Source organism: Triticum aestivum, chromosome 3B (assembly GCF_018294505.1).
Source record: "Triticum aestivum cultivar Chinese Spring chromosome 3B, IWGSC CS RefSeq v2.1, whole genome shotgun sequence".
NCBI classification, from domain to species: domain Eukaryota; kingdom Viridiplantae; phylum Streptophyta; class Magnoliopsida; order Poales; family Poaceae; genus Triticum; species Triticum aestivum.
This window is the reverse complement of record NC_057801.1, coordinates 780967938-780987533: the sequence shown is the minus strand read 5'-3', so window position 1 is coordinate 780987533 and position 19596 is coordinate 780967938. Positions and strand designations below refer to the sequence as shown.

At 42.9% G+C, this 19596-nt stretch overlaps 1 protein-coding gene across 1 annotated transcript; it reads right to left on the bottom strand.

The window, feature by feature from the left end:
- Positions 1–2858: 2858 nt before the first annotated feature.
- LOC123066543 (disease resistance protein RGA5-like) lies at positions 2859–6462 on the bottom strand. Its single transcript, XM_044489600.1, has 2 exons — positions 5636–6462; positions 2859–4788 (listed from the first exon to the last, which is right to left on the bottom strand). The coding sequence occupies exons 1-2, from the start codon at positions 6460–6462 to the stop codon at positions 2859–2861; spliced, it is 2757 nt and encodes a 918-aa protein (XP_044345535.1).
- Between the last annotated feature and the right edge of the window lie 13134 nt (positions 6463–19596).

The window sequence follows — 19596 nt, the reverse complement described above, 5'->3', positions numbered from 1 at the left end:
GTCAGACCATCTAGTCCAACCCAGCCGAACTTGTTCGACTGCAACGACACGCTCAAGACTCCCAAATCGTCTTTCATGAATTTTCATCCATCACATGATAAATCCATCTCAGCTGACATGACTTCCCGCAACGCCTTCAAACATCCTTGTCGTGCGAACAAATCTTTCATCATGTCTGCCATAACCCAAGGTTTTCAGTCCAATCGAATTTCTCTACCTCAAACCTAGTATCCGATGGCGCCACAGTTCTTTATACGGCTGACCTTGCGAAAAATTATCTGAGCTTTCCTCGCGTGATGCCCAAATACACAAGCAAAACCTGACGTGGTACACCCTCAGCTACTAATAGCAAATTCCAACCAAAAAAACTTCTGGTCTTCACGTGTAATAGCTCCGGTCTTGGCTCAACTTTCTGACGCTAGCTAATTTGCTTTGCCAAAACTCTTATTGCTAGTTCCTGATGGATGCATATCAATGGATATCACTCTTGGCTCTAATTGATCCGGCTGCCTCTGTCCGCATCGCACACAAGGACTCGGTCCTACTTTTGGTCCAAAACAAAATCTGTCGTGCACACCACGCAGCGGCTGCCGCCTTGCCAGCTCCGAACCTGGACCACATCCTAGCTTTGCGGCCACGCTGCCTGAAACACAAGCACCTAAGCCGGCCTGGTGCCAGCCCATCCCAGCGCCTGCTACCAGCCCATCCAAGCATGCCCTAGAAGCCTGCTGGTCCGACTGCTGCTGCTGTGGCACGTTACGTCGTCACCGCTTTCAATCGCTACCACGAGCAAAACATCTTCGCCGCAAGTCGAAAGCTCCATCACCACGCGTGACAAATTCAACTGCTTCCACGAATGTTTTTCGCTCCTTCCTCTGCATCAACAATCCACCAACCTCTGGACAACCTAAAGCTTCTAATTCCACCACTTGTTAGAATAAATCCGAGGCATACCATTGATCATCCGAGAACCAAGCAATCACACGAAGCAGGACACCGAGATTTGTTAACGAGGTTCACCGATATGGCTACATTCCCGGGGCCTGACTACGGGTGCTCCTCCCCGTGACACCGTCACAATACCGCACACCGGCCACCCGGGCGCCGGCACGCGCCGCCGCTCCCCCTTCCGCGCCTGTGCTATTATGTTGGCATATGTTACATCGTGTGTCTACCCCCGCTATATATGAGAGACCTAGGATACAAGTGTCCTACTTGGACACGACTACATATCCTATGTAAACACAATACAACTACAAGTCCAACTGTAACCTACCTTGTATACTTCCCGCAAAAATAAAAAACCCTACCTTGTACACAATATTCGACACAACTCTAGCATTGTATATGTAACTATGAACCGTAATACATAAATAACCGGGGTGAAATTATATTCACGTTGCAATTTGCTTGCCACTCTAAATGGACGGAAACCATAGTAGCCCTTTCTGACCCACCAAACTTGCTAGCCATAGTAAACGGGTTTAAGGAGATAGATGCTGCAAAAATAGTACCTTCATGCAGGATTTTGATGATTCAATCGCTCCACCAGAAATGGGAAAAATGAAGGAAGATGAACTGTAAATGCTAGCAGAAACAAACGAACAAACACTTGTAGCTCGACCGCGACAAGAGTAACCACACACATACAAACAAAAGCAAGTCTGATGGGGGCAACATAACAAGATACTGTCAATGATATCTGTGCATGAACTTATTCAGTTGGTAATAAGCGGGTCTTCATGTGCATTACATCGTATAATTTGCATCATCGCAAGCAAGATAACTCTTATGATTTGCTTCATGTATGATTAAGGTAGTCAGTGAAGGGATACGGAATTATTATATCATCCAGAAACCATTGCATCAGTTGAGGGCCAATAATCTTACATGGTACTAGATGACATCGAAAGCACATGTAGTATGCAACAGCGATTCAAATTCTAGTTCCACTGCAATACAAAGATGTACTTAATACAAGCCTGTTTATTTCATCATGAAACCAATACGGCAACCTGCACCGGAACATCATAGTTTACGAGTCTGGAACAAAACATTTAGCTGCTCCAAACAAAGCAATACAATTCAGAATGAATGAGAGCAAGCAAAGCAGCCAAGCAGTGCATCGTAATTAATGGTTCATCGAGGGCGAAACACATGGGGAAGGCGCCCTCAAACATAATGGTTCTTGAGTTGGCGGAAGCATGAAGAGAATCCAAACATAAGCAGACAGAAGGAGGAGGTTCATTCGGATGCAGAGGGAAGACAGATCAAATAGCAGAGCACACACGGGAGGAGTTGTTGGAGTGTCGACGAAATGACATCTGCTAGCTCCTACTATGCTACCTGCAATGCCATTTGGAAGAAACACACATATAAATGCTTCAGTTCAATGTTACAGAAAAGAAGAAAGCAGAGTTCATCCAAGTACAGAGAAAAAGGCACACATGTATCAGCAATTCAGTATTACTGTTGGGTTGTCTGTCACGTGTAATTTTGTAGCATGCATAAATAAGAACACTTCTGCTAGTACTTTAGCTGCATAACTAGCCACAGCGGAATTCACATCGCAATATTCTTGTCACTTAAAATAAGCAGTAATGCTAGGCTTTAGGGACCTGATTGATGCACGCAGGCTAAAGAAATGATGAAAAAATAGTTCGGCGCTAGTAATTAAATGATGAAAGAATAGTACCTGCATAAAGGATCTGATTAATGAAGCCTTCCTCCACCTGCTGAAAAAGGAAAAAGGAAGAAGGAAAAATGAATACTGAACCTTGTTGACAAAACAAAGGAATCGGAACGAATATACATAGCCCAGCCTTGGGCGAGATGAGAGCGAACCTTTTCTGCAGGCTTCACCGGCTGTCAAGGACGGGATGGTTAGGGTGGTCCTCCGCTGCGGCCATCAGTGCAGCCTCCGCTTCATTCACCTCCGCATCACTAGCTCCCTCCTTGATAACGTCAACCCTGACTCGCTGGAGGGAAGGGAGGTGCCGCATACCCAGATCAATGTTTTCACGGGAGATCCACTTAGCTGGGAAGGAGAACCTAAGATGTTTAAGCCTTGGCGCTGCTCCTTGTGGAAACATAGACGGCACAGCACGAGTACCAAAGAAACGACACACTGTCGCGCATGGGAATAATGCAGCACGAGAGGAAAGCACGGGCATTTCCATCACATCATCTCCTCGGAACAAAGAATTATCCGTCACCAAGAGAACACAAAGAGCAGGCAGCATCCCAAGAAGCTGGATGTCTTCCGATCGCACTTCAAACACAACTATCTCCAGATAGGAGAGGAGAGGAAGCGATGAAGGATTAATCCATGACGGCAATGTCTCGAACCAACTTTCAATTGACCAGAAAACTAATCTACGAAGTTGTGGAGGAGGCACCCAATCTTCGCTCGGGCAATTGATGAGTCCACGCGAGACATATACATCTAGACTATCCAGTTTGTATATATTACTAATGGATTCCTCCAAAGCTTTACCCAGGCTCTCATCGAAATCATCGCACTCAAGACTGAGCACCCTGAGCTTGGTCAGATGGCCCAATTCTTTCACAAAATCAAGGTCCACGTCAGATAATCCCATGTAATCTAGCACTTCTAGGGAAGTCAAGTTACCTATTCCAGATGGCAGCTTCATACCATAATTAACATACAGGCACGTCAGACGTCTTAGCTGAACAACACTAGATGGCAGTACTTGTATATTAGAACCTCTCAAGTCCAAGGTAAGCAAAAACTGCAGCTTCCCTATTTCCACGGGAAGGTCCTTAACATGAGTACCTTTTAGCCCCAAGTACCTCAAATGCAACAGATTCTCCACATACCCAACATCTGAGACATCACTACCTTCTAAATCCAACACGCGCAAAACTTGAAAACTTGAAATATCCAACACTTTCCCAATAGCATCACTTGTGAAAATGGTAAGAGATCTCATATGCTCCATCCTAGTGGTATCCACGTATATCTTGCTATTTTGAATAGACAATCTGCGAACCTTGATCTCTGAGTTATGTATTTTTCTTCTGGTGTCATCTAGTATTGTGACAAAATTTTCTTCACTTGATAATGAGCATATAAGGTCAAGCACCATGTCATGTACACGGCAACCTTCTACATTTCCTTGAACATCAATGCCTATTGCCTGGATCATACTTCTATTTACTAGCTCATTGAAGTAGCTATTACCGAGCTCATATAAGCTAGTTTCTTGTTTATCGCTGTAAACAAGACCTTCGGATATCCATCTCCATATCAGTCTATCTCTCACAATCTTGTGGTCTTCTGGGAAGATGCTAAGATATAATAAACAAGGTTTCAGATATGAGGGTAGATCATAATAGCTGAATAATAATATATTTTTCATCTCCTCCAAACTTTGATCTTCCGTGAGTCCACGGCCAATGGAATTGAGCAAAGTATACCATTGGTCCTTGGTTTTTCTCTGATTATTATTAGCCAGGAGACTTGCTATAGAAATAATAGCTAATGGTATGCCACCACATTTCTTCAAAATGTCTTCGGATACTTGCACCAACTCTTGAGGACACCCTTTCTTGTAAAATACTCTTTTACAGAAAAGCACTCTTGATACATCATCAGAAAGATGTTTCATTTTGTAAATATCATCCCTAGAAGAGCAGCATGCTTCAGAGACACTAACAATGCGGGTTGTTGTGATTACTCGGCTTCCAGGACTCTTCTTGGAGAAAGCACACTTGATTAATTTCCACACATCTTTATCCCATATGTCATCATTTATGACGAGGTACCTTTATTTACAATTTAGAATAGTTAACAACCAATACAATGAAGATATATATAGTAAGATATATTATATTAGTACAAATGTTATTTCAAGGGAAACTAACAAAAAATATTTATAACTTGACCGAATTGCATATTCTGAGACCTAGATTCCACACGCACAAAAACTTATGAGAAATTCTAGTTGTAGAAATGTGAAATTGTTGCGCATGGTTTTTAACAGTCGAGATCGTTCACTTAGGCATTAGAATTTCTAAGTCACCTTAGATATATGCACTCCCTAATTGTTGAAAGATAGGTTATGTACTAACTACCTCATTTACACCAAAAGGATAAAACAGTAAATAAGTAATACGATATCAAGATGCATATAAAAAATACACCTTGGGACACGGGTGCACATGCACCCGAATTGCAAAAATATTATAAAATAGTAAAAATGGTAAAATCTTTTTCAAACCTTTTCAAAGCAACCATTGTCTAATGTATTATTCATGTGTAATATTTCGTGAGAACGCGACTTGTGTGGTATTCTGGATGAATAAATGCAAAACCGATACTATATTAAGCTTACTATTCACATAATTTGTACTTGCAATTTTGTCTTTTTGCTGACAATACCACATAAGTCATCTTGTCCCGAAACTTTACAAGTGAGTAATACAATAGACAATGTTTGTTCCAAAAATGTTTCATATTTTTTTACTATTTTTTTTTACAAAAGTTGCCTATGTGCGCCTAGACCCAACTTCGAAAAATCCACACCTGATGTGTATGCAATAGTCTAAAATACTATCATTGTTTATCTAGACAAAAGGATAATCTGCTTTGTAAACGAAAAAAAACATGTACCTCTTTCCATTAAGGAATTCGATGATTTCATCAATCAAATGATTTTCTTCCCATTCTTCACCACGAATGCGTGCATACTTGTTCTTGTCAAGTTCATAGAGAATATTCTTGAAGACTTTCTTCTTGTCGGGATTCTGAGAAACCGAAATAAAAGCATCACAATCGAATTGCCCTTTGATCTTGTCATATGCTGATTTGGCAAGAGTTGTCTTGCCCAACCCACCAAATCCAACAATAGAGACCGTCTTCAATGGATGATTCAACCATTCATCACCTTCAGTCAACATGTTGATCAACTCGTCTCGTGTTTCTTCAATGCCTGCGAGTTCTGACACATCTGTGTATAGGGCCATCATGCGAGGGTCAACACTAGTACTAGTGGTTGGATATCGCATCCCTTGCTCATACCTTTGGCGTAGCTCGGCTAATTGCTTAGCTTGGAGAACCACTTCTTCCAGAGCATCAGAGATCCGATGGAGATCCTTGCCATTCTTGAATAATCTTTTGACCTTCTTGAGTATCTTCTTGACTCTGTTCTTCGGGTTGGTAGGCTCACCACCATCCTCCACACGCACCATGAAAGCATCAACAATGTCCTCCATTTGATAGGACAACTCCTTGACCTTTCCTGCCCAGATCTTCACCCCCTTGTCAAGCTGGTCCGCCGGCACTTCCGCCACCTTGCAGAGGGCATCATGCATCAATGTGAGCTCTGTCATGATAGACTCGATGCTTTTCCTCACTCGTTTCTCCATGGTGAGCTCGCCGATGAGCAGCTCACCGAGCTTCGGGAGGAGAGGGCCAATGGCCCCCATGGCAATCTCCATGTCCTAACCTCTCTCGTAGTGTTTTTGGTGTAAGAGAGCTGGAAGCGTTACAATGTTTCTCCTAAGGCACTCTGGGCAATTATCGTGTCCTGGTAGAGGAGAAACTAGCCAGGTATAGAAAACAGCGTTGGGGAGTGCATAATTCTTACAAATTTCATGACGATCTGGGATTGGGTACGACGATCATTGTTAATGAGAACGTAACTTCCCTGGATTGGTGACTTGAGCGGCAACTAGCGGAAACTCTGGAAATCGTTGCATCATTTTTGGGCCAATAACTCCGATGTCTTGTATAAATCAATCTCCATACGCTAGCCTTCTGAACGCGTTATCGGGCTTACTACTAGAAAAAATTAGAGTAAGCCTGCTTGCTCCGTGAGACCATGTGTGCAACAGCAAACTAATACTTATCTTTTTTTTCAAGAAACTTTCAATCTATTTACCTTCAATCATATCAGTACAATGAACACCAGAAAGAAGAAAAGTTACATCTAAATTTGTAGACCATGACTAAGCTTTAAGATAAGCGTACAGACCGGCCCTTTGGTGCTAGCGAATGGTCTGCCCTCAACACTTGCGATGATGCCATCGATGCCTCTGGTTGAGCAGGTGGATTACTTCAGATTGCATTGTCTAGAGAGACGCAAACAACCACGTTGGTTGGATTAATCAACGTTGGCACCACGCACCTCCATGCGTTCATCTCAAGTGTTGCTCTCGCAGGCCTCAGATGGCACCTCGGGCGACGCAGCTCGGACTGCCGTGTCGTCGGGTTTAAATTTACACCAATCTCCCATGCACGCTTTGTCGCGAAGCAGGGAAGAAAAAGAACGAGAGAGATTAAAAGTGAGGCAAAAGAGCATTAGACGGGGCTCAAGCTCGATGCGATCTTGAGATGAGCGACAAATGCCCTTGGATGCCGCTTCGACTGCGGTGACCGGTTAAATTGCATCACTACACCGGTCTCCATGCGCGCACTTTACTCGCATGCTGAGAAATGTGAGGGGAGATTCGTCTTGCTCCCTGAGAGCATGTGTACGTGTGAGCAACTCTAGTTAATTACTCCACCCATGCAATGTTTAATCACCCACCCGCCCGTTTCTTTGGCACTTGTGAAATCGTATGTGCCTCGGGTGGTGCGATCTATAGATGCATCTAACATCTACTGTATCTAAATAGCTAGCCCCCACTACCAATAATTCTCTGCCTTTTCCTTAAGCCACATCATCAAAATTAATTTGGCCATTGGATATACTAGCTGAGTCTATAATAGCCATTCGATATTACATGTTGAGAGCATCCGCATTCAGAAGCATGCAAGCATGCAGTAACCGACGCTTGCATGCAGGAGACTTAAGTGTGTTTGAATTAATATATGTGCAGGTCTGCAGGATTGACTGGGAGCAAGAAACGCATGCAGGGAAGGCAACGATGGCCTGTGCTAGAAATGCAATGATTGACTGGAAGCAAGATACTCTAGCTTAGGACGGAAAGTGCTGTTAAATGAACCATTTCTTTTCCCCGCAAAAGAAATGAACCATTTCTTTTAAGATATAGTAATTGTGCCATTTATTTCTCCCTTTAAGGTACGGGGTCTATGACACTTTGGTGTCTAATTCCTGTACAACAACGGACCCAGTGATGTGTCGTGAAATATGGATGGTTCATGGTTGACGTGCATCATCGTACATGGATAGTGCGAATAAGGTTGTCCAGATGGCAGTGTTCTTTAAGGTATTGAAATGCGGGTTTAGTGCATCTTTTATTTATTTTATACAAATTCCCGCAGCAACGCGCGGGGCATCCTCTAGTTCTTAAAAAGTTGCTCCCCGCTTCTCTCTATTCTCTCATCATGCACATTATCCACGTCAGCTTTTATGCCACGTCATCGTTCAGTTTGCAAAACCAGCCAATCATTTGTTCCCCGTATGGTCATGCGTTGAAAAGAAAAACTGTATTTTCCCTCTACCGCAGCAGCCGCTCATCCAAGAGATTTTCAATCCATCCCGCACGGCCGGCCGCCCCAACAAATCTGCAGCGCCGGGCTACACTCCCCCCTCCGATCTCCTCGCTTGCGCCCACGGTGACTTCGCCTCCACCATGACACCACCGGAGCGCCTCCCATCCGGCGCACTTCCTCCTCTCCTCCCTCAGGTCTTCTCCTCCTCCCTCGCTGTGCCCAGAAATGGTGCCTCCGCGGTGCCACATGCAGAGTGTCGGCTGTCCGCCGCGCTTCCCCCTCTCCCTCATCCGGTCACCTCGTCCTGCTGAGCGCTGCGCCCACGCATCCACCGCGCCCCCCATGCGCGCCGCCACCCCTGTTCGCCTCCTCCGCCACCAGACTAACTCCCGGTCCCAACTTCAAGCCGCTCCTGTCGCTCGCATATCGCCCCGGCTGTCCGCCAAGCTTCCTTCCTTCCCTCCCTCCTCCGGTCACCTCCTCCTGCTGCACGCTGCGCCAATCCCTTCGCTCGCGTATCGACCACAGTTGGGACGCGGGTTGTCCGCCATGGTCACGGTCCACCCAGAATGGACTATCTGTACATTGTTCCTCTGCTCCGCGGCATCGATGGTGAGGAGCCCGATTCAAAGGCGAGGTGAGCACAGCCGCATTTACTTCACTGCTGCTCGCTAGGCTTCTGAAGCTGTACGTCCTCAATTGTTTTGTTTGCTGACACCAAACCACACAGCCCACTTCGTGGACGCCTATGCAGCCCAATGCTCCAAATGGCCCATGCCGTTTATCTTCTCCGTTGCCATGGCTTAAACGCTTCCGCTGCTGGTCACTAGTGATTGATGCTTCACTTCCTCTCCCCACGATCTCTGCACAAGAAACTGATGAATTCCTCTTTAAATTCGGTGCTCCACCTAAACTCACTTTGTACCAATCGTCCTCCATACGGTTGGGTTGTCTGCCATACCGCTCATACCCGTACCAGTGATGAGCAACTCCCTCCCCTGTCCTTCTTGACATTCCCTATGACATGTTGCAAGTTGAATCACAATGTTGGACTTCCTCAGGTACTGAATGAATTGGACGCGAGGGCCCCCATCTTGGTTGTTCTTCCCCAGCTGCATATCCAAAAGCCTTGAATTTATGGCACCTATAGGTGAATCGTGTTGCCATGTATTGCTAAATCTGAATTTTTCTGTTCCTGATTACTATCTGAAGCTAACTGCTATTTTGGAACCGAATTTACGGCACCTGTAGGTGAATCCTGTTGCCATGTATTGCTAATTCTGAATTTTTGTGTTCTTGATTACTATATGAAGTTAACTGCTATTTTAGAATTTTGGTATACTTCATTAATTTTGCCTCATGGCATATAGTCGTTGAATAAAAATCTAGAATTCCTCAGGTCTTGGACGATTTGAACACCTGGGTAGTGATCTTGGTTGTTCTACGCTCTACGTAGCCAGACATCCCATCGTATAGGTACTAGTAGAAAACCCCCCACTAGTCCCGATTGGTAAGGCCCTTTAGTCCCAGTTTTTGAACGTGGACTAAAGGGTCGTTACTAATGCCTCTCCGCTTTAGTCCCGGTTCTTAAACGAACCGGGACTAAAGGCCGCGGCCACGTGGAGCTCCACCTTTAGTCCCGGTTGGTGTTACCAACCGGGACTAAAGGAAATTTTATGATTTTTTTGAATTTTTTTTTGATTTTTTTTATTTTCAAATTTCTGAATTATTTTAACCTCTAATCTCTAATCACCACCCTCATCACTGCTCAATTTATCCTCTAATCTCTAATCACCCCTCATCATTCCAAATCATCTAACTTCCCGAACAGTCACCCATCCTCCCACTCCCTCAGCCTGAGCACGCTTAACTTCCGGGTTCTATTCTCCCTCGTTTCCAAGTCTGCACTTGTTGTTTTCCTCATAATAATAAGATGTCAATCCTATTAATCTTCAGGAATTTTGCTTGAGCATGAAGTGACACATTTCACTGTTTGAGTTTGAAACTATTGTTTTAAAAAACAATAATTATTTAGTAACACTAATATTTCTTGAATAATTAGTTTGACCATTGTTTGACCACAGTTTGACCAGATTTGACCAAAATTCAAAATAACAGAAATAATTATTTAGTAACACTAAAATTCTAGAATAATTAGTTTGACCATTGATTGACCATTGTTTGACCACAGTTTGAAAAAAAAAATTCGATTTTTTCCACTCTAGATCTTAAAAGCCCCGTAACTTTTTTCTGTTAGGTTTTTGAGGTTTTTGAGGATTTTGAAAATGTTTAACTTGTGTTATACTCGTGCATAGAATCTACGCATAGACCTAGCTCTGATACCACTGTTGAGGAACGTAGCAGAAATTCAAAATTTTCTACGCATCACCAAGATCAATCTATGGAGAGACTAGCAATGAGAGAGAGAGGGAGTGCATCTTCATACCCTTGAAGATTGCTAAGCAGAAGCGTTACAAGAACGCGGTCGGTGGAGTCGTTCACGAAGCGATTCAGATCGCGGCCGAATCCGATCTAAGCACCGAACAACGGTGCCTCCGCGTTCAACACACGTACAGCTCGGGGACGTCTCCTCCTTCTTGATCCAGCAAGGGGAGAGGAGAAGTTGAGGGAGAATTCCGACAGCACGACGACATGGTGGTGATGGAGCTCGTGGTTCTCCGGCAGGGCTTCGCCAAGCACTACGGAGGAGGAGGAGGTGTTGGAGGAGGGAGAGGGCTGCGCCAGGGAAGAGGTCATGGCTGCCCTCCCACCTCCTCACTATATATAGAGGGAAGGGAAGAGGGGAAGACGCCCTAGGGTTTCCCTAGGGGAGGGGCGGCGGCCACAGGGGAAACCCTAGATGGGTTTGGGCGCCCCCACCCCTAGGAAACTTGCACCCCAAGCCGGGAGGGATGGCTGCCCTAGGGGTGGCGCCCCCACCTCTCCAGGTTACGTGAGATGGGGTGGGAGGGGCACTCAGCCCCTTAGTGGGATGATGTGCCCCCTCCCCTTGGCCCATAAGGCCCCCAACGCTTGTCGGGGCCTCTGAAACCCCTTTCGGACACGCTGGCCATCACCTGGTAGGCTGGTACCCCCGGGACAATTCCGGACTCCAATACCCTTCGTCCGATATACCGATCTTCACCTCCGGACCATTCCGGAGCTCCTCGTCATGTCCGGGATCTCATCCGGGACTCTGAACAACCTTTGGTAACCACATACTATTTCCCATAACAACTCTAGCGTCACCGAACCTTAAGTGTGTAGACCCTACGGGTTCGAGAACCATGCAGACATGACCGAGACGTTCTCCGGTCAATAAACAACAGCGGGATCTGGATACCCATGTTGGCTCCCACATGTTCCATGATGATCTCATCGGATGAACCACAATGTCAAGGATTCAAGCAATCCCGTATGTAATTCCCTTTGTCAATCAATATGTTTACTTGCCCGAGATTTGATCGTCGGTATCCCAATACCTCGTTCAATCTCGTTACCGGCAAGTCACTTTACTCATTCCGTAATGCATGATCCTGTGACTAACTACTTAGTCACATTGAGCTCATTATGATGATGCATTACCGAGTGGGCCAAGAGATACCTCTCCGTCATACGGAGTGACAAATCCCAGTGTCGATTCGTGCCAACCCAACAAACACTTTCGGAGATACCTATAGTGCACCTTTATAGTCACCCAGTTACGTGGTGACGTTTGGTACACCCAAAACACTCCTACGGTATCAGGGAGTTACACAATCTCATGGTCTAAGAAAATGATACTTGACATTAGAAAAGCTTTAGCAAACGAACTACACGATCTTGTGCTATGCTTAGGATTGGGTCTTGTCCATCACATCATTCTCCTAATGATGTGATCCCGTTATCAATGACATCCAATGTCCATGGTCAGGAAACCATGACCATCTATTGATCAATGAGCTAGTCAACTAGAGGCTCACTAGGGACATGTTGTGGTCTATGTATTCACGCATGTATTGCGGTTTCCGATCAATACAATTATAGCATTAACAATAAACAATTAAACAAGGAAATACAATAATAACCATTTTATTATTGCCTCTAGGGCATATTTCCAACAGCTCATTCATCACGGTAGATGCATCCGAGGGCTTTACCCCATCACATCAAGAGTCTTTAGTCACAAGCGTCGTCAAGTTCACTCCGTCATCAAGCCCTCCTTAGCAAGATGGCATCAAAGATTAGGACATCCTTCTTCAATAGTAGTCAAGCAAGTAGTCAATAAAGGCAATTTGTCATTGTCAAATAGTTACAATGATGAGTCTGTGTGTGAAGCTTGTCAATGTGCCAACAGTCACCAACTTCCCTATCCTGTGTCCAGTAGTGTGTCTCATGCTCCTTTAGAGCTTATTTTCAGTGATGATTATAGCAAGTTCATGCAAGAGATTTTTTTGGAAGAAAAAAAATATTATGTTAGTTTCATTGATGATTATAGCAAGTTCACCTAGATATATTTGCTTAAGTTCAAGTCAGAAGTCTATTCTGTCTTCCAAGAATTTCAGAAACTTGTTGAGAGATATTTCGATAGAAAAATTCTTGCAGTACAAAGTGACTGGGGAGGAGAGTATGAGAAACTCAATGCTTTCTTTCGTGACATAGGTATCATTCATCATGTATCTTGCCCCCATGCTCATCAACAGAACGGCTCGGCTGAGAGAAAACACCGTCACATTGTTGAAGTTGGTCTCTCTTTATTAGCTCATGCTTCTATGCCACTTAAATATTGGGACGAAGCTTTCATCACAGCTACCTATCTCATTAATCGTCTCCCTAGTAGAGTTATTGGAAATACAACTCCATTGGAACGTCTGTTTCATCGAAAACCAGACTACAACTCTCTCAAAAAATTTGGGTGTGCTTGTTACCCAAATTTGCGTCCTTACAATCGCCACAAACTTGAGTTCTGTTCCACTCAGTGTGTTTTTCTTGGCTATAGTAATCTTCATAAGGGGTATAAGTGTTTAGAAATTGCAACAGGTCGCATTTATATTTCTCGAGATGTTGTTTTCGATGAGACACTGTTCCCTTTTGCAAAACTTCATCCCAATGCCGGAGCCTTACTTCGTTCTAAAATTTCTCTTCTTTCAAACTCTTTGTCTAATTCTGATCAAGAGGGTGAATTAATTAGAACTGATCATGTGCAAAAATCCATAGAAAATTTGGAGAATTTTGACACCTGCGCAGCAGTAGGATATGATTTTATGTGTGCAGAACCTGCCAAAACTGGCGCTGGATCCCAGGAGGATTTCTCTGCAGAAGCGGGATCCGAGGTGTAGCGATCCGACGCAAATTTCCCTGCAGGCGCGCGATCCCAGGAGGGAATCGGCGGCGCTGGCGCCACAGATGATTCTGCATGTACACCTGGCGCGGGGTGGGTGGCTGCATGCACACCGGGCGGGGGACCACACGCTTCTGCGGGGCGGATGGCCGACAGCCGCTCAGGAGCGGACCCCACCAGCGACAGCGTGGGCGACTCTGGCCGCGCGAGTTCTTCTCCTGCGTCGCCAGGCTGCGCATTGGAGCCGGAGTCTGATGCGTCAGATCTGGAGCCTGATTCAGCTGGTTTGGCTGCATCTCCCGGATTTTCTGTGGCAAGGCCTACAACGGTGCAGCAAACAGTACTACCGCATCACCATACAAGATCTCAGTCCGGGATTACAAAGGACAAGGTTTATACTGATGGTACAATCAGGTATGATAAAACCAAGCGAGCATTTTTTACTAGCACCGGTGAGCCAACACATTTGCATGATGCTTTAGCTCACAAAGATTGGAAGAAAGCTATGGATAATGAGTATGATGCACTCATAAAAAATAAAACTTGGCATTTAGTACCACCAAAAAAGGACAATAATGTGATTGATTGCAAGTGGGTATACAAGTTCAAAAGAAAAGCTGATGGGAGTATAGACAGATACAAGGCTAGGTTGGTTGCAAAGGGTTTCAAGCAAAGGTTTGGCATTGACTATGATGATACCTTTAGTCTTGTTATTAAAGCAACTACTATTCGACTTGTATTGTCTATTGCTATTTCCAGAGGATGGAGCCTTCGACAGCTAGATGTTCAGAACGCGTTTCTTCATGGTGTTCTTGAGAAAGAAGTGTTCATGCGACAGCCACCAGGATATGAAAACAAAAACACACCACACTATGTTTGTAAGTTGGATAAAGCTTTGTATGGATTGAAGCAGGCCCCAAGAGCTTGGTATTCACGGTTGAGCACACAATTACAACGACTTGGGTTTACACCATCAAAGGCAGATACCTCATTATTCTTTTACAGTAAGAACAGTATTACCATGTTTGTTCTTGTTTATTTTGATGATATAATTATTGCCAGTTCAAATTCAGATGCAACTACATGTCTCCTTAAGGATTTGAAACTAGAGTTTGCTCTCAAGGATTTGGGAGATCTTCATTACTTTCTTGGGATTGAGGTCAAGAAGGTAAAAGATGGTATACTACTTACACAAGAAAAGTATGCTACTGACATTCTGAGAAGGGTACGTATGGAAAAGTGTAAGCCTATAAGTACTCCTATTTCCACGTCGGAAAAACTTACTATTGAAACTGGAGAAGCACTTGGAACAGAGGATGCAACAAACTATAGAAGTGTTGTAGGTGCTCTTCAGTATTTGACTCTTACACGTCCTGATATTTCTTATTCTGTGAACAAAGTTTGTCAGTATTTGCATGCTCCTACCACAACTCATTGGACTGCAGTAAAAAGGATATTGAGGTATCTTAGACATACAGAGGGACTTGGTCTTCAGATTAGCAAGTCCTCATCTCTTCTTGTGTCTGCCTATTCTGATGCAGATTGGGCAGGGTGTGCTGATGACAGGAGGTCTACAGGTGGCTTTGCTGTGTTTCTGGGAACAAATCTTGTATCATGGAGTGCAAGAAAACAAGCTACTGTCTCAAGGTCAAGTACTGAGGCTGAGTATAAATCTTTAGCAAATGCTACAGCTGAAGTCATGTGGATTCAGACATTGCTTCATGAACTTGGAATTAAAATTCCTCAAGCTGCAAGGTTATGGTGTGACAACATTGGTGCAACCTATCTTTCAGCTAACCCTGTTTTTCATGCACGTACAAAGCAAATTGAAGTTGACTTTCATTTTGTAAAAGAACGAGTGGCTCAAAAGCTACTTGATATCAGGTTTATACCTACAGGGGATCAACTTGCTGATGGCTTCACAAAACCACTCACTATGAAGAGACTGGATGAGTTTAAGTACAATCTTAACCTTGGCAAGGTTACTTGAGGTTTAGATTGAGGGGGAGTGTTAGGATAAGTTGTATAGGGAGAGGAAAGTAGTTTAAATTGTACTATGTCTTCTATCCCTTCTTTTGTTCCAACTCATGTAAACCTCGATCTGTTCTGGTACGATCGATGTCTTGTAAGCCACGGCAATGTTTCTATATAATACATGCGGCCCAAACGAAGGGTTCTACGCTTCCCACAATACCTTACACAAGAGGCCCGAGAAGACTGCAGAGTTGCTTTGCGCTCCCATCCGACGCAGAAAACAGCTCTGGCGATCTGCTCACTACTGAAGAACAGAGCACTTGACCATATTTCTGGAACGTATGGGTGTGGAAATCCTCACAACAACGCCAGGAACAATTAATTTGCCAAAAGTGGAAGCGCCGAAAGCATCTCCAAAAATATTTGTCTGACTGAATTTGGCATGGCTTCACCCTTGCAGCTTCAGTTTGATTTCTGTTGAAACAGCAGCCAAAACAACCTCGGTTGGCCTCATCGGCATCTGCAGCTTGGCCAAAGCAACCTGTCGGCATTTGCAGCACTAATATAGCTGAGAGAAAAATAAGGGCGTGTGCCTATGATTCGTAACAAGAGTACTCTCACGCGCCCCATTCAAAGAAGAGTAACTCTGAGGGGCGACATAACAAGATACTTCTACTACAGACTACGGAGTAAACGAAAGCGAAGCACACGTGAGATGTAACAACAATTAAAGTTGTAGTTCTACAAAATTAGAAACATGTGGTAGTTGATACAGGTGCAGAGCCGGTGCATCAAAATGACACCGTTGATCGCCCTGTTTATTTGATCAAACCAATGTGACAAATACAAGATGACACTTCAGAGCATAGTACAACCCTGCCGTGCTGGGCTGACCCATTCAGCACATTCATCCTTTTTTTTTGGAAACCGCAAAAAAAGGTGAGTACTGCAGGATTCGAACCTAGGTACTTCAACAATTAGGAGAGGCGCAATGAAAAGCTACGCGACAGGACCTCAAGTGTTAAGTAAGTTTTTTTATACTTGAAATACAACACTGGAAAAGCGCAACATTTTCTGTTTGTTTGTTTTTTTTTCTTTTCTTTTTTGTTTCTTAAATGCGCGAACTTCTTATAATTCATGATTTTTTTTTCGAAAATGACGACAAAATTTCAAATTCTTGAATTTTTCTTTCAAATCAGGGAACTTTTTTTTCTTCCAAAATTGATCAGTTTTCTTCACAAATTCGTGAACTATTTCGCAAGTTGGCAATTTGCTTTTGAAAATTGTTGGTCTTTTTTATAAATTGATGAACTTTGTTTCTAAATCAATGAATTTTTTAAATTTTTATTTTTTTTCAAATCAATGAACTTAATTTGAATTATTGATGAACTTTTTTCAAAATCAATAAACAAAAATAAAAATAAAATAATATAGAAACCAATGTAAAAAAACCAAAGAAAAAACCAGCCCGGTTGAAAAGGAAAACCAGAGTCTTTCTTTTTAGCGTTATATGTGACGCGCTACAAAAGATGGAAAAAGAAAACCTAGACCATGATCATCGGAGGTGTTCGAGTAGGCGAGATGGCTCCGTCTAAGAGCACGTCGTTTCCCGACATGCTTGAAATGGCCCTAATTTTTTTCATGCATTGTATGACCAAGTCAAGGCACCATGTCAAGTTGTTTTGGTTTTCGACAAGTTGTGCATTTTTCACAGTTTTCTCGGTAAAAAACGCTCGATAATGGGCAGCCGTGTCACAACTTGCATACGTTGTCAGAAATTATACAAACCTGGAATGGATGACTACCATGGTCATGCCCACCTGCTTGAAAAGGTTGGGATCATTTTAAGAATGTCCAAAAATAGACCATGTTTAATGAAGGGTGTTCGGGTTGGCTAGAAGGCTCTACCTGAGGGTACGTTGTTTCTCAACATCCTTCGGAAGGCCTAATTTTTTCCACCTCCTTCTATGATCAAATCAAGGCACCATGTCAAGCTGTTTAAGTTTTCGATAATTCTTCCATTTTCTAGAGTTTTCTCGGTGAAAACAACCTGATAAATGGCCGGACGTGACACAACATGCATACGGTGTGGGAAATTCATTCAAACCTGGCATGGATGCCTACCATGGGCATGCCCGCCTCTTGGAAAAGTTTGGGGGTGATTTCATGCATGTCCAAAAATAGATCATGTTCAACAGAGGGTGTTCGGGTAGGCGAGAAGGGTCCATTTAAGAGCATGTTTTTGCGGCATCCATTAACTCACCCCAAATCTTTCTATGATCTTATATTACCGATTAAACGCGCCATGCCAAGTTGTTTTTTAAAATCATTTAATAAATATTTTTCTAAAAAATAATTTAAAATCATTAGTTTAAAAAGTTAGTTAAAACTTGTACTTTGGTATTCAAAAAAGAGAAAAATGAATTAACAAAATAAGAAATCAAATGAAAAACATAGAAAAAAATAAAATGCTTAGGCATTGGCCCAACTAGGCGACGTCATTGCTCTCGTCGGGCGCGTGTTGGGCCGGTCTAGGAGCTCGCGGATTTGAAAAAGTTCATCAATTGTTTTAAAAATATTCATGGATTTGAAAATTTACACAAAAATTCAAAAAAAAGTTCACTAAGGTAATTTGCAAAAAAGTTTTCTCCGTTTTGGGAACCTCGGCTTCCCAGCCATTTTTTTCCTGTTTTGGGACCTTCTCAGAAGTCGTGAACCGTGTTTTCTTTTTCTTTTTATCTTCTCTCATGTTTATTTTTTTGTCTTCTTTGACTTTTCGTTTATTATGTTTATTGTTTCTATTTCTCATATATTTAATTTTTTCATAATTCAATTTTTGTTCATATTTTTCTGTTTTTTTTGGAATTCCAGTTTTTTTACTGTTTTTCCAAAAATGTTCGTGTTCAAATTTTGTTATTTTTTTAAAACTGTTCGTATTTTGACATTCTGAGCATGTTTGAAAGGCATGAACATTTTTTTTGAAATTTATGTACAATTTATAAAAATACAAATATTAGTATTTTATGAACAAAACAGGAAAACTAGAAACCCTAAAGAAAACCGTGCAAAAAAAAGAAACATAAACTAAAGTGATGTGTTTGTTTCTTGCCGTTATGTCTCCCGCACAAGAAGAAGAAAACGAGTCTAGAAGGAAATTCAGATATGCTGTCCTAGATGGTTTATGCGGTTACATGTAGTGCGTGAGGGCTTTGGTTCGAATCCAGCCGAGGACATTCACTTTTTTTACAATTAAAACTAAAAAAGTAAATGGGCTGAGCCCATGAGGTAGGGTTGTTTGCCGGGTATTGGGTATTATACAAACCTACAGCCTATATATTAGGAAAATGAATACAATTTGTGAAAAGTCTATACTACCCTTTATACGTACTAGTAAGCATGCACGTCCTGGCAATTCAATCCATTTTTCAAATTCCACCTCTATTTAATGTGTTCCCTTTTCTATAGTTTTTGTTCTTCTACACCTTTTTTAATTCAAACAACTAAAGAACATAAACATGGAAATACGATGTGCTATTCCCGAAAGAAAATAAATGGAAATGTGATACATATATACATAATGAATATGGATTATCTAGGATGATAAGTACAACATTTGGCTAAGTATCCCCGAGACAATAACTTCATTATTTGAAGTGCATTGTTTGATCAGACTCACAAAAATGAAGAGCTTATTTGAACAGTGCGTAAAAAGGGCTCTTCAGATGTATTGTATCAAACAAGGAGTCTGCAACTCAAAAAGGAACAAAAACTCTGAGTGGTTTGGAAGCATTCTCAATAGTTCTCCTCTTTTTCCGCCTCGGAAGCATTCTTCATCCGGCCTCCCAAACGCTTCATCTCTTGATACAGAGCTTTGTCTATA